Below are 15359 nucleotides of genomic sequence, written 5' to 3'. Positions count from 1 at the left end.
TCTGCTTGATGTGTAAATAGGCAATCGTTAGCAAACATGTTAGCTTAACAACTTTGTAAGACAATGTCAAATGTATCATCCAGCTTGTTTGTCCAGCATAATTAAACTAATTAAACTTTAAGAATAGTCTATATTCAGTTACCACTTCTGAGTCACCAGATAGTTCAAAGATGATTTCTGCACTCTCCTGTATGCTTGTGTGTGTGTGTGTGTCTAGAGTCTATCGGGCAGTCCAAGCTTGGTGACGTCCAGTCAGTCTCTACTAGAATGGTGTCAGGAAGTCACACAGGCTCACAAGGGAGTGAAGATCACCAACTTTAGCACCTCTTGGAGGAACGGCCTGGCCTTTTGTGCCATCTTACATCACTTCTACCCAGAAAAGATGTAAGAAACAGTTAAAATAAGATTGCAGATAAAAAAAATGTTAAAAATGTGTATTATAAAATATTTTTTCTCTGTTTAGTAATTTTGAATTACTGGACCCGTATGACATCAAGCACAACAACAAAAAGGTGATTAATGTTTGGTTATCTGTTGATTTTAAATTAAAAAATGACCTTCATAGCAAAAGAGCATCTAATTATGTCATCTGCTGGTTGGTAATTCTAAATCTAATCCCCTTTTCCATATGTTACAGGCCTTTGATGGTTTTGCCGAACTTGGCATTTCCAGGTTGATGGAGCCCTCAGACATGGTCATGCTAGCAGTGCCTGACCGTCTCATTGTCATGACCTACCTCAGCCAGATCCGCACCCATTTCACGGGCCAGGAGCTCAGTGTGCTTCATATTGAGAAGGACAGCAGCGAGTCCAGCTATGCAGTAGCAGGGGACCGGGAGATCCAAGAGGACCCTGAGGCAACTGCTCGCTACTGTGCCCAGAGGCTTCAAGAAGAGGGTATAACTCTTGAGACTAATGGGACTGCAGGCACAGCAGAGGACAGTAAAACCAGTAGGGATGTGGTTCCACCTCCCAGAACCAAACGGTTGCAGGGTGCTGGGGCAGCAGGGGCTCAGTCACCGGTGGCACCACCAAGAACTCATTTCCTGTCCAAGTCAGGTTTCTCTCATGTCAAAGACGCAGATCTGGTCAAGAAGCGCAGGTCACAGCGGAGGAGTGGGTCAGTAGATGAAGGAGACATATCAGTGGTATGATGCTTTCTTCCATTCTGTCATTATTTTTTTATTGATTCAACCAATCTATGATATGTTACAATATCTTTTGTCTTTGCAGGTCATTGCAGGACAGGAAGACAGTGTAATTACCCGGAGGACATCAGAAACTGGTCAGTTCTTCTTGAAAACAGTTTTTCTTTGATGTCAAAAATAGTAGATCTACAACAGTTTTTTAAAGTTGACCTTATTGTTTTAATTAGATTCTTTTGGGGAATAATGATTTAAAATAATTTCCTTTTGTTGAATTTTAAGTTGTTAACTTATCCTTAATAATTTATACAAGCTTTATGTCTGTGATTGTCTTGCAGAGAGAGCAGAGGCAGTGGCTGAGGAGGGAAGACCAGAGGGCCAGGTCAATATCAGTCAGGGTCATAAACAACCATATGTTTTTTTTAGGGTTGTGTACCTAGAACTATTTGTAAATTAGAACTGGTACCAAATTTGTGAGAACTGAGGATTCTCTAAGGAGCATGCATTTTCTAACCTGTTTACTGCACGTGTATTAATGCATGTGCACATGACCTATATAATTTTACATTTTAAGCCAAAGTAATGACAAAATATTGTCTCTGTCAAGTGACAAACAACATATTTTTTGTGCTTTTCTTACTCAAATAATACAAACAAGAATTGACTGAACTTATTGTTATTCAGTAAGGACCAGAATTTAATTGTGACTTAATTAAATCTGAGTGATATTTAATTGTGTGCTCCCTTTCTTACAGTGTTCTATTGTTGTTCAATTTTGTATCATACATACAAAATCATAGATCATGCAGGTAATTGTGTGTATCAATGCATACAGGACCCCAGTCAGTATGCGCTGAGTCAGATGGAAGCCCTGGAAGTGGAACAAAACCATGTTGATAACAGAGCTGGAGTGGTGGAGAGGAAACTCAGACAACTAATGGAAACAGGTAATGGTGGCACAATAAGTGAAAAGAACATGAATGTGGGGTAACGAAGTATTATTTTAAGGCAACAAATGAAATACTTTAACGGTAGAAATGATTAAATTAATAGAAAGTTAGTAATTAGAGTGTATAATTTGTATTTTAAAGACACTAAATAGGCATCAACACCCACTGGATTTATAACTGACTGACAGAGTTTTCTCTCACAGGTAGTGACAAGGTGGAGGAGGAGAGGTTGATTCAGGAATGGTTTATGCTGGTGAACAAGAAGAATGCTTTAATCAGGAGGCAGGATCATCTGCAGCTATTGTAAGACATCCGCAACACACACTGCCTGAAACATGTACAGTATAAACTGTTGACTATACTGCACAATTTTCCAAACGTTTTCTAGAAGCAGGATTTAAAACGCATGTTGCAAGATCCGTGTGTAAAAGAATTTTTTCAAACACAATGGTGAATCTCTAAACAATCATCGTCATAAACGGTCAAGGTGATCACCTCAGTTTCATTTAGCTAGTTTGATAGTTGTTACAAATCTCAGTTAAACTGTCTTTGCACATCATATCAAAGTTCTAAATTAAGACATCCATGATTCAGAGCTGTGAAGCAGCTTGTTCTGTCAATCTGTGAAGCTAATTTTAGCTCCTGAAGCTACATTAGCAGTTTGTCTGAAGTGGTCAACTATGTAGCTGTTACCAAGAAATACAATGCTATGATTATAATGAAAATGATAGGAAAATGACTGATCTAATGTGTAAGTGTGGCTAAACATTTTATCTATGGAAAACTAACAGGCATAGAATGGACCCAATTGCAGCACAAATGACACTGGAATAAATTTTACAGTCTTTATTCCACACAATGTCAAGACAATAGTAGCACGGTCAGAGAAACACAGTTCTGATGAGTATGGCTTCCACCAGGAATCGAACCCCGATCTTCCACTCCCAAGGCAGACAAACCACAGCACTGGCAACAGTCCAACAGTTCTTAGGCAGACTAGATCGGTGACGAAAAGGGAAAGACACAACACTGCACAAGAACAGTCTCTAGTCCAGAGCTCTGAGGGAAGCAGCAGTGTGTGTGTGTGTGTGTGTGTGTGGGGGGGGGGGGGGGGGGGGGGGGGGGGGGCAAGTTTACTTGGAGGTTGCTGTTTCTCTGACTGACTGGTTTAAATCCTGGGAGGACTGGAACAGCAAGCTGCTGCATTACTATACCTGATTCTGTTCACACAGAAACAAGAAAAGTATGTGTTAATGCTTGGTAGAAACTTCAGCAATACTATATCAACCACAAATACTTTTTTTTACAGACATATAATTTGATTTAAAAGCACCCTTGGTAAAAATGATTATAGATATTTTCCTGTAATTGTTCAGTCCTAGTCCGTGGTGAAAAATCCTGTCCATGCAGAAGAATCCAAACCTAAGAGTCAAATCCTAATGAATGAAAAAAGAAAGCTTTGACCACCTGACCACAATCATGAGGGAGACCTCAGTTTACTGATGTCACTGTGCTTTGGATTTCTTAATAAAACTTTTGAAAATAAAAACAGAGAAATTTGCATGTGATGAAATCAGACACCTGCCTTTATTAATAGTAAGTACACCCCTTCCATAAGCACAGGCTGTCACTCATCTTGGAATGCATCTCTTGTGATTGACAGACTGGAAGAACAAGACTTGGAAAGAAGATTTGAGCTGTTAAACAAGGAGCTGAGGGACATGATGGCCCTTGAAGGTATGGTTTTACTGCTATTTCAAAGGAAAAAGTCTACTCACGCACACACTTATCACCTCATGAGTGTGAGCAGGAATTGACTTTTTTCTTTGAAATTGGATCTTTAGGGGATTTGAACACTCAGGAACAGGTTTACAAAGAAAATAATCATTGATAATATTCTTCTTGATTTACTTTTCTTTCAAATAATCAGGTTTTAGTTTTATGTTTCTTTTTCCCACTACAACCTTCCTTGTGGCTCTTATAAATCTCATCTGCGCTCTATTAATGCCTGGTCTCCAGAGGCTGAGAATTTACCCACAAACTGCATGATGTTACTAAATCCAGCAGAAAACATGATCAAGGCACCGGCAATGAGTTCCACCTGACCATGGCTCTGTACACAACTGTTTTCTGTATCATACTTGTTTTCGTTTTGGCAACATGAGCCTTCTTTCTGTTGCATATCGTGTTTGATAATTGTGTTGAACAAACTGAGAGAATAACTGTTCATATAAAGTCTTTGGTGATTGTGTTACTAGTATAGTTCTGATTAAACTAACAAAGCATATGTGGATCTCTGTCTGACAGCCAGCCCAGACTGTCTTGCATGTCTATTACATTAGTTCTGTAAGATTACTGTAAAGCACAATGTGAATCTTTATTTTGAGCTACTTGTAATTTTTTTTTTATCTCTGTCACTGAAGCACTGAAAATTAAGCTGTAATCAAACTGTGACAGAATTTAGATTTATTTTTACATTTAATTTAAATTTATTTTTACAGCATTTAGAATTTGTCTGATGACATCTGGTGGCATAGCTTTAAAAACTCTTCTCACAACTGACCATTTTACCTGACCTGCCCATTTTACTCACAATGTTATCAATTTGTTTAGACCATTATAATTTATGATCCAAGGTTATACCCTGAAGGATTGTCTCTTGTGCCTGTCTAATAGGTATACTGTTTACATTCAATTTCAGTGTCTGTTCAGCTTTTAACTGATACCTTGATCCTATTATAATAGACTTGGTTTTACTAACATTAAGCACCAATTTGTTGTTTGTTACCCATTCTACCACTAACTTTAAGTACTTATTTAGCATGTTATTCAGTCTTTCTGTTGATGATGCAACAATCTGTCGTTGAGTCATCAGCATACATAGCAATTTGAGCCATTTCTAAAACTAGTGGATGATAATTAGCAGAAACAGAAAATAAAAGCAGCACCAAACAGCTACCTTAAGGTCTGATGCTCCAAATCTTGGGTTCATGCTGTCACATTGTATGGAATTAGATCATACAAGTGACTAAAATAAAAACCTCAGAGTTTTGTTTTTGTAAGTTTGCAGAGGAAGTGCCTCTAAGTATGTGTGTGACTGCAGCACTGTGAGTTATTTTCAAAACATCCTGACATGCATATTGTATAACTTCTCGTTTTTTACACTGATGCGGAAGCTCACGGGTGAGTTTGAATGTGACATAAGAGGCCATGTATAACACGTCACCATCTATAACACTGCTGCAGATCTTGACTGTATGAACCATGAAACCTTGCAGAATACTAAGAGATAATCAAAGACTTTGATGGGCACAAAAGCACAGAAATGTGTCTGGTTGTCTTGCAAAAGCCTGCTGCTGGATGTGCATGATTTAACATTCACCACTACCTGCCACCATCAGATACGTGTATAGGTAATCAGCTTCATACAAGATCACAGGTGGTGTGCACCAGCAGTAATGTAACTGAAAAGGTGGTGCTGATTAATAATACAAAAAATTGTTGGTTGTTCCTCTACCAGCTCCTGTTTTCTTCCTTCTCACCTCTGCTCCCTTGTTTCTTTCTGTTGTCTTTGTTGTGCAGAGTGGCAGAAGACCCAGGCTCATAAACACAGGGAGCAGCTGCTGCTTCAGGAGTTGGTGTCACTGGTCAACCAGAGAGATGAACTGGTCCACAATATCGACGCCAAGGAGAGAGGGTGAGACACACTTACTGTGCTGGATGGAGGGTTTGTTTCTTTCACAGGCTCTAATTCTGCAGGCAGGGAATGACAGTGTAGTTAACAAAAACTGTAACTCAAACAGAACAAAAGATTTGTTCATTAAGATCAAAACAACACTTGCAGTTTTGTCCTTCTTTTGTTAGCTTTAAACGATTTCTCCTTGATTTCTGGGCAGTAATGCCACTAGATGGCAGTGTAGTGGCGGCCTGCTCCTCCAGCTTCCATCCAACACATCATGTAACAGTCCCCCACACACAGAGAGTGTTTTTGACTTCAATGAAAGAAAGAATAGAAGGAAAAATCCAATAAATCTCAATAAGCATAATAGAGGGCAAAGGCAAACTGGAATAGTTTATATATCAAAGGAAAGGAAAGCCAGGGAAAATGAATGCCTGACAGAAATAATAAACATCATTCTTTCCATGTAACAAAAGAAAAAGAAATTAAATGCTGTATTATTAATTCACCAACCCTACATTAAGATCTCCTCCAGACATGTTTTAAGACATTTTTCACACAAAAGTTCCATTATCTAGTTAGAAATTCTTACATCTACTTGTTCCCCCTCATTAAAAATCATAAATATGCATAATATTTATATATGTATTATATATTTTTTTAATTTCAAAAGTTTAACTGCTGGACACAAGATGTCTCCTTCACTCCTTCACTGTAAAGTCCATTCTCAGTGTATTTGCACTGGAGGCTTCCTAGTTGTGATGTCACAAATCATGTTTGTAGGCCCATCCCTTTAACACAGATTTTTGTGAGCACAGTGAAACTTTCCTCCTCCAGCAGAATCTTCAAATGTCAAACTCTGCATATACTGCACAGTGAACATTCAAATGAAGAAGAAAAACACATTTTTGAGTGGAGGGACACTTTAAAATCTCTTTTAGTTTCATTGACAGACCTGGTACGTATTGATAGATAATATGGTTTATTGGCATCTTCACTACAAAGAGCTCTGTCCTTTACTGCCTTATTGCTATCTGCAAATCTGACATATGTGAACATACAGAGAAGGACAAAGAACAGTATTTTTTTCCAGCCAGATCAGATCACCAGCGATCCCCACACATTGCAGGTGCTTAGATTTCTATCCGTTTTTATCCCGACTCGCTCTGATGTCATTCAAACGTAGGCAATGCTCACGAGATCAAGGCGGCTGCAGTTTTTGGAGTCAGGCGCCACAATTACTCTGCAAGACCTCAGAGCATGATGGGAAACACTTGGCTGTCCCCTGATCAAAGAGCTGATTGATTCAGATGTTGGATCAATAACATCCTCTCTGTAATTGGAGAGATTTTGATGTTATTTGTCTGATATTGTCTTATAAAGTGTTGTTTTGTTAACAGAATAAATGTTGTGTCAGCCAGAGAGGATGAATACATTCAGTAGTTGAGAAATATCACAGATATTTCTTCTGTGAGGTCCTGTATATTCTGGGAAACTGTCCGACTTGACTGCAGCTTATTGTCACTTGCTCCTGCTGCAGCTGCCTGATTTCATCCACTTTCCAGACGAGGTGCTGTTCATCTCCAACAAGCCTAATAGCTCTCAGGCTGTGCACAGCCCCAAAAAACTCCACCAATCAGAGGATTAGAGTTGCCTGAATGTTGCCTGAGAGGAAGTTTCTTTATCATTTTGCACTTTCACTCACCCACTTTCTCTCTTTCTGTGTTTTCAAAATTGAAATTTTGAGTGATGGCGCAGAAGGTCAGAATCAGGAATAGAGAAATAGAGATAAATCCCACCTGAACCAAAACATACATGGTTTGATGACTACATCTTGTAACATGCTACTTAGTGCGCTCACTGTTCTAATTTAAATTATGCACTGCAAATGGAACATGGCTTCAGATGAAAAACTTAAGAGCTGGTGTCCAGCCTCAGGTAACTAAATACATGTACTCAAGTACTGAACTTAAGTATAATTGTGAGGTATTTGTACTTTACTTTAGTATTTCCATTTAATGCTATGTTGTACTTCCTACTCCATTACATTTATTTGACAGCTTTAGTTACTTTTCAGATGAAGATTTGACACAATGGATAATATAACAAGCTTTTAAAATACAACACATTGTTAAAGATGAAACCAGTGGTTTCCAACCTTTTTGGCTTTTGACGTCTTACAAAAAGCAGTGTGTAGTCGGGGTCACATTTCACATGCTATGAGTTGTTAACAGCTCCACCAAATAGTGATTTTTCCCTCTAAACTTCTCACATGGATTCATTTCAATAAATGTTCAAATGATCCAATATTTCAGCAAAAATCAAAGATTAGAGAAAAAGTCCAAAATCTGAGAACAGATTTGTGTATCAGAACTTTGCTGTTTCTTCTCTCTCCCATTAATCATCTCACGAACCCTCAGATTTATCTGGTGACCCTTTGGAGGGGTTCGACCCCTAGGTTGGGAACCACTGGACTAAACTAGCTAACTGTATATAAAGTAGTTGAAACTAGCTCCACCTCCAGCAGCTACAACAGTAACATGCTGCTCTAACACTGATGCTTCAGTATTAATAATCTAATGATGTCATATATAATAATATATCAGTCAGAGGGACCAAACCACTACTTTTACTGCAATACTTTAACTACATCAAGCTCACAATACTTAACCCTAATACTTAACCCTACTGTAGTAGGATTTTTCATACAGGACTTTTACTTGTATTTTTAAATTGCTGTATTGGTACTTTGACTTAGTAAAGGATCTGAGTACTTCTTCCACCACTGTTGACTTGCATGTCTTTGTGAAATACGTACTGCTGCAAGCTTGGTGCTCAGTTGTAGGTTCTGTGGTGGCTACTGTTGGTTCCATTTCCTCAAAGGTCAGCACTGTCAAAACAGAATGCAGTTAGTTAGTTGGATTTAGATCTGCTGTTGTGAGCAAGCCCTAAATCTCCTCCCTTTTTCTTGTCTTTAGAGCTCTGGAGGAGGATGAACGTCTGGAACGTGGCCTGGAACAGCGGAGGAGGAAGTATGCTAAACAGCAGAAGGAGAAGTGTGTGATGCAGTGATTCTGTCGACCCCTAGCACCACATGCTGGCTCAAGTTTCTGAAAGAAAGTGCATGAAGACAAAACCAAGAATGCAAAAGCTGTGTTCAGTCCTCTTTCATCTGCAAATCAGCCATAAGAAGGCAGACACAGCTGAGCCAAGGGATGTATTTCACACTGAACTACTATGAAGTGGCTGTGTATTCTCAATAGAGACCTGAATGGTCCAAAACCAGAGTGAGGCTCTGGAAACTGTCTCAATCAACTCAAGTGTTATTTTTGGTTGGCTTTTCCTTTGAGTGTCTTCAAAGTGTGGCATTAGGCTCCATTTTATGACCAAAGATCAAGTAGTTTAAGTGATGTCATTTCCACAAAGTCAGTGTCTTGTCAATTACCAAACCCTATCCAGCATCAAGAATGATCACACACTCAGCGGGAGAGGCATCAAAGAGAGCTGCTTGTACCTTTGGACTGTTTGCAGTTTCTGTGCTGTGTTTTTAATTAACCATTGTTACAGATTGTGCTTATAGATGTAAAGTGTTTTATTGAAAGTGTGTATGAGAGTGGTAATGTCCATCACAGTTTGGAACAGATATGAGTTGCCAACAACAGTCAAGACGAGGGTTGAAATCTGAAATTACAAGGGCCTCAGAAAGCCTCCCATCCTTAACCATAACATAGGCTGTAGATTATCTGTATGACCATTTTCAGATCAACCACTGCTTTAGTGAAGGTTTGAGTAAGGTTAGGAACAAACTACTTAGTTAGGGTTAGGGAAAGGTTGTAGCATGGGTTAAAATAACTACTTTGGGGAACCTTTTTAGTCATGGTTAAAAGAAACCATTGTGACAATCAGTAGGAAACAGGAAACAAACTAGTCATCGCCAAAGTCAAAGTCAGTCCCATCAAGACTCATCTGTCTACTCCAACCTTCTGTCTATGAGGGTTTCATATTCACACAACCACAAGCAGTCCTTTTTAGGTCAAGAGAAACATAGGGTCATATTAAGGCATTGAACAAACAACAAATGCTGTTGTTTTTCTCGTAAAGCCAGTCTTGAACTACCATTGAACAGTAAAATTCTCCATTTAAAACACAGACTAATCTTGTAAGGATTAGCAGTTACTTAAAGTGCCTATTTTTGGAGTTTTGGTGATCATTCCCATCAGTTACAATAGTCACTACTGAGTTCTGTGGCTGCAGTGACTCTACCAGACTCAGTCCCACAGGGCAGCAACACGAGCTATCAGACAACCAGACAAACATATTATTTAAACCACATATTACATGTAATTGTCAGTTTGATGTGATTGTAGCATCTTTCAAATTTGCCCTCTGCAGTGACATTTTTGAAACAGACACCAGGTGGCGACAAAGGAAGACATTTTCAAAGCTGGCTGTGTGGCTGTGGATTTGTTTATAATCCACAGTTCAGCCATACCTGTCGCATTCACCTGTTTACCCATCCCTAGATTTTGGCAATGAATTTGGTGAGTAAAATGTCATAACTGATAGAAATAATCGCCACCTCTAGGTAAATATAAGGCCCAGGTTGTAAAAGCCATTACCTTTAAGGCAGGCTGAGGCAGGGTTGTTTCAATTTACAGAGCAATGTCCCTGAAGCTGTTGAGGAAAATCATCTCCACTATATTGGTGTTGGGTAACACTGATTTGCCATTATTAGATTAACGTAAAATCCAAAATTTGCACACATACCGTAGGCCTACTGTATATCTGCAAACAAAGACTTTTTAAACATATAATTTGTCACCAAAGTTGCCTTACTGAAGGATGTGTTACATTATAAATGCCTGTAAAAAACACAGAGTACCTGTGGTTGAGTTTAATACATTGAGTTCAGGAAAATGTGGAGTAGGGTCTGTTTTTAGAGTTCATGATTGATGCCTTGTTACTGATTTACTGATAATAACTTTACGGGGAAGTTTTCTTGTTTATGTGCCTATAACCAAAGGACTTCGACAGAAAATGGTGATTGAAAATGTGCTGTTCCAGTAGAGCTGGGCGACAAAACAAACTGCTCCTGTAGGTTGTTAACAGTTGTTGATTTCCAGGTCCCCTATCCCCTAAAAAAACACCACCACCAAACACCCAATAATATTCTTGATTCTGCTAGAGGTCAGGCCTATAGATAGATCAATCACCACCCAAATTTATGATTTTACCATGCAAGCATCTGTGGCCGGCAAGATAACTGCTTAACGCTTTAGCCAGCCAGGAGCACACTAGAGCTAGTCAGTCAACATAGCTGTCCAAGCCAGCTAGCTTTCTGATTAGCTCAGCAACTAAGCTAACTTAGCTTGATTGCTAAGCATACAATAAGTTAGCACAGGTAATTCCAGACACTTATTTGTACCGTTGATGACTTCTAGCTGCCAAGACAGTTTGGTTTGGGTTCAGTGTGTATCAAAGTTAATCAAAATCAAACTCACAGAAAAAGATTTGTGCAGATTTATTTTGTCACCAGGAGCAGATTCTGCTGCATTCACAGCAAATTCATGGCATTTGTTCATGTTGTCCATACAGGAGTTCAAATTAATGTAATGTGATGTGGTGTTTTAAAAGTTACATTTTACATTTATTCCTTCAGCAGATGCATAACACGACAAGTGAAAAATAGTCATTTTTAAAAGTTAACATCATGTTTCATAACCACTACTTCAGTGGAGCAGATGCAAGAAATTCAGGATCAAGATCAGGGTCTTCTAACTAGCTTATTGGATTAATTTAAAGTTTTACTAGTTATTCAAGATGTGTTAACTGGAGAAGCAGCCATGCAAATATGTGTTTTTTCTTTTCATGTATTTTAAACAAAGCTCATAGTCCTTGTTACTGCAGCATTTGACTTCCATATCTGTTGAAAATTTGCACAGTAGCATTTAATGCAATGTTATTCATGACTGTGACATGGGAGCATGACTGTGAGACCTGTTCATGGAGGATTTTTTTGCCACTGATTTGGAAAATGTAAGAAAAAATATAGGTAATTGAACATGTTCAATGAATCCTGTCAATAGCAGGTAATTAAAAATAATTAATAATTGCACAAATTTAGTTTTGCTAAAATGAAAGCTGAAGGTGTAAATGTTTATGCATGTAAAAAAAAAAGAAATCGTCATTAGCACAGTGTTAACATTTGGCAAAGTGAAGCACTTCCATATTTTCCTCGAGTTAAAGAATACTCCCTTCTTGTTGTTGTACTGAAAAGTTATGTGTTTTTACTTACAAGGGTATGCCATAACACAGTGACATTTCTGTGCCCGAGAGGTTTTAATTTGTGTTTGCAGTTCCCATGCCATGCTGGTGGTTGTAGCAACACTGACCACCAACTGTGTGATTTCAAGAGATGGAATAGTTACAGTTTGTCAAAAAGATTGCCGTTGGAAACTTTTTATTTGTTGTTTTCATGTTATATTTGCACTATTTGTAAAATTTGGAAAATAAAAAAGATTGGAATGCCTTACAGCTCTCCTGGATTTTTCTCTTTCTTATTAAATTTATTGTTGGCATTATATTTCTATCAGTCTATAATGGAAATGCATAAAATGTTGTATAGAATGTTTCTTGAAGGCTGATGCTGGTTACTATCTTATAGCTCCAACTGGCCCTGCAGGCTAACTTTGATTCAATTTGACTAATCATAAATTTGTATGGGAATACTGCATCCAACACTAAAGCATAATCTAAACTGAAATGATAAGGTCTTTAAAAGGATAGTCTAAAAACAACAGTCAGGTGCCCATATGAACATTGAAACATGTTTTTCTTGCTGTAATTATTCCTCCTGTTCATACTTACCATTAGAAGATCCCTTCATAATGTACTTACAATGTAAAGGATAGAGGGCAAAATCCACAGTCCCCTAATTGAGCAAAAATTACAAAAGCTTTTGTCAGAAAAGGATTTGGATTAGAGAACACACAATGACTGTGAAACCGTTTGTGCTAACAAGTACTCCATACCTGTGGTAGTTACTGCAATTGAAAATATAAACATATTCGTGTGATCAACTTAAACTGACAACAGTTTAACAAAATAATGAAGATTAATCCTGATTCGGTAAACGTTTATAACCATTACCCAGCATTCCACCTAACAAGCAGCTGTGTAACTCCACCCCCTGCTCTTCTAGACCGCTAAACAACTATTTTAACCCAAATTAAACTGAACCATGTCCAGAAGACTAAACTGACTGACTAAAACTAACTGTCCTTGTTATCCATACAGCAATATAAAATATAGTTTCTTAATTATCAGCCCTCTATCACACTTTGAGTTGATAGAAATCACTGATTGGATTGATGATGGTGTCATCTAACACCTGTTTGAACCTGATTGGATGGTTGTCCTGCCAATTGTGGGAAATACCTGTATTGTCTGCAGGAACTTCAGGAAGTACAGGGAAAGTGAAGTCTGTCTGTCACATCGCTGCTTTTACACAAGTCACAAATGACACCAATACAGCTGAATTAGAATGACACATTAGTGATGATTCTTCCTCCAAAAATACTCTATTAAAATCCTGCATTGAAATGTGTACTGAAAGTGTAGAAGTAGTAGCAGCAAATTTAGTAAAAATAAAAGTACTCATCATGCAACACGGCTCATTTCATGCAGAGGTCCTGAGAGGGAAAATGGCATTCTTCCCATTCAGACGCAAGAGTATTAGTGAGGTCCCACACTGATGTTGGGTGATGAGGTCTGGCTAATGTTGGATGGGGCTGAGGTCAGGGCTCTGTGCAGGCCAGTCAAGTTTTTCCACAGGAAATTGGGAAAAGCGTTTCTGTATAGAGCTGCTTTGTACACGGAGGCATTGTTGTGTTGAAACAGGAAAGAAACAAACACAAACAGTTGCCAAAATGTTGGAAGAACATTTTTGTCTATTGTCTGTCGTAAGTTAGCATAAGCTTTCCTTTCTCTAGAAAGCACAAACCAGGACAAATAACTCCAGACCAAAAGTTGGTACTTCGAGGAAGAGTTTAATGAACATACTGATCATGTGACCTTGTCAGATAATTGATAAATTCCACTCTGTCATAGTCTTCTTGATGGGCTGAACCTTTTGTAACACAGTTTGAAATGATATAGTTTTATGTGAAGAATGGAAGTTATTGGGATCAATGCAAATCCAGTATGATCTGTAGCACAACATGCATAAAGTTAACAGTCAAATAATAAGAAACATAGATATACATACATTCTACCTGTCATTGTTCATTTGTACAATATCAATATCAAAATTAGAAAATAAAATATTAAAGGCAAAGTTACATTTTCAAACAGAAATGCTGGCAGAACAAAATTATTATATATCTGTCCTTGAAGAGAATCTGTTAAATGATTCCTCATAAAATCATTAAAATGAGTATTAAAATGACATGTTTATATGTTTAAAAGCAGTGGTATCTGTGCTGCAGTCCCTGATAAACAGAATGCCACAAAAAGCTTCTCCTAATGAACAATTCTATCGGCAATAGGGCTCTCTAGTGGCCAAAAGACAAAACTGCAGCACTGAAAATACCTTTGGTGGTGGAAAAGGAGGCTGTGAGTGAAGTTAGACCATTAACATGCAAAATACAGAGCATATGGAAAATAAACTACTGAGGATAACTCCTCAGAAAGTTAAATACAAATGTGTCAGCACTTATGTGTGTACGGTCACTTGTACATCGTAGCAGTCTTTATCACTTTATAAACCAGTCAAGTTCTTCATTGTTGTGCTGAAACAGGAAAGAAACAAACACAAACAATTATGTTGAAATGTTGGGAATGTTGGAAGAACGTTATTGTCTATTGTCTATCTGAGCATATGCTTTCCTTTCTCAAGAAAGCACAAACCAGGACAAAGTTAAGGATAGTGTTTGACCCATTAATATCTGGAAGGGTTTTAATATCTTTATCTTCCCAAGTTTTGTTGGTGAATGGTTTTCCCCAAGATAGAAGATGACTACTGTTCCATATCAGAGATGGCCTGCACCATACACTTTCAAATTTTACGATTTTTTCTGCTGCTCTAAACATGAGTGTAACACTCGTCCCATGTAGCTATATAATATTATGTGAATCTGCTATGTGTTATAGTACTATGGGTGGTAACCTGATGTGCCAGAACCATCTGAGAAATCCTCCATGGAAACTGTTTGGAAAAGGGCAGGCACTACAGAAAACAAAATACTTGGCAGGTCATTGGATGAACCATCTGTCTATCATTGTCTATCACCATCATATGTTGTGAGGCAGCTGGATTCGTGACACTAATTAGTCCGAACCACCAGTGGTTTGGTCACAAGCGCATAACTTAAAGCCTGACAAGATGGATTCATGCGTGATGTTGTGATCTTGCGAATCCAGCTGCCTTGCGAGGTAATTGGGCAGGGCCAGGGGTACGGTTTCAAATTTAATGGCGCTATTACCTGTACTTATAAATTACTGCAACCTCTGTTCCCTTACTCTGAAAACTAAGAATAACTGACTTTGCCTCCAATAAGATTAAGAAGTATAATGAAGGTATATGCCT

The 15359-nt window shown here is 38.2% G+C and overlaps 1 protein-coding gene across 10 annotated transcripts in view; it reads left to right on the top strand.

The window, feature by feature from the left end:
* The window catches only part of ehbp1l1a (EH domain binding protein 1-like 1a), a 63802-nt gene extending 51500 nt beyond the window's left edge, over window positions 1-12302 (top strand). For all 10 annotated transcript variants that reach the window (XM_067579195.1, XM_067579192.1, XM_067579191.1 and 7 more), the window contains 10 exons: window positions 218-384; window positions 464-512; window positions 638-1147; window positions 1233-1284; window positions 1483-1526; window positions 1980-2091; window positions 2298-2397; window positions 3758-3831; window positions 5677-5791; window positions 8752-12302. In XM_067579195.1, coding sequence (XP_067435296.1) covers window positions 218-384; window positions 464-512; window positions 638-1147; window positions 1233-1284; window positions 1483-1526; window positions 1980-2091; window positions 2298-2397; window positions 3758-3831; window positions 5677-5791; window positions 8752-8845 — 1317 coding nt within the window. In that variant the 3' untranslated portion in view covers window positions 8846-12302. The remainder of the gene's footprint in view (window positions 1-217; window positions 385-463; window positions 513-637; window positions 1148-1232; window positions 1285-1482; window positions 1527-1979; window positions 2092-2297; window positions 2398-3757; window positions 3832-5676; window positions 5792-8751) is intronic.
* Window positions 12303-15359: the final 3057 nt, after the last annotated feature.

Source organism: Thunnus thynnus, chromosome 22 (assembly GCF_963924715.1).
Source record: "Thunnus thynnus chromosome 22, fThuThy2.1, whole genome shotgun sequence".
Taxonomy (NCBI): domain Eukaryota; kingdom Metazoa; phylum Chordata; class Actinopteri; order Scombriformes; family Scombridae; genus Thunnus; species Thunnus thynnus.
The sequence above is the reverse complement of the archived record's forward strand: the minus strand, read 5'-3'. Positions and strand labels throughout refer to the sequence as shown.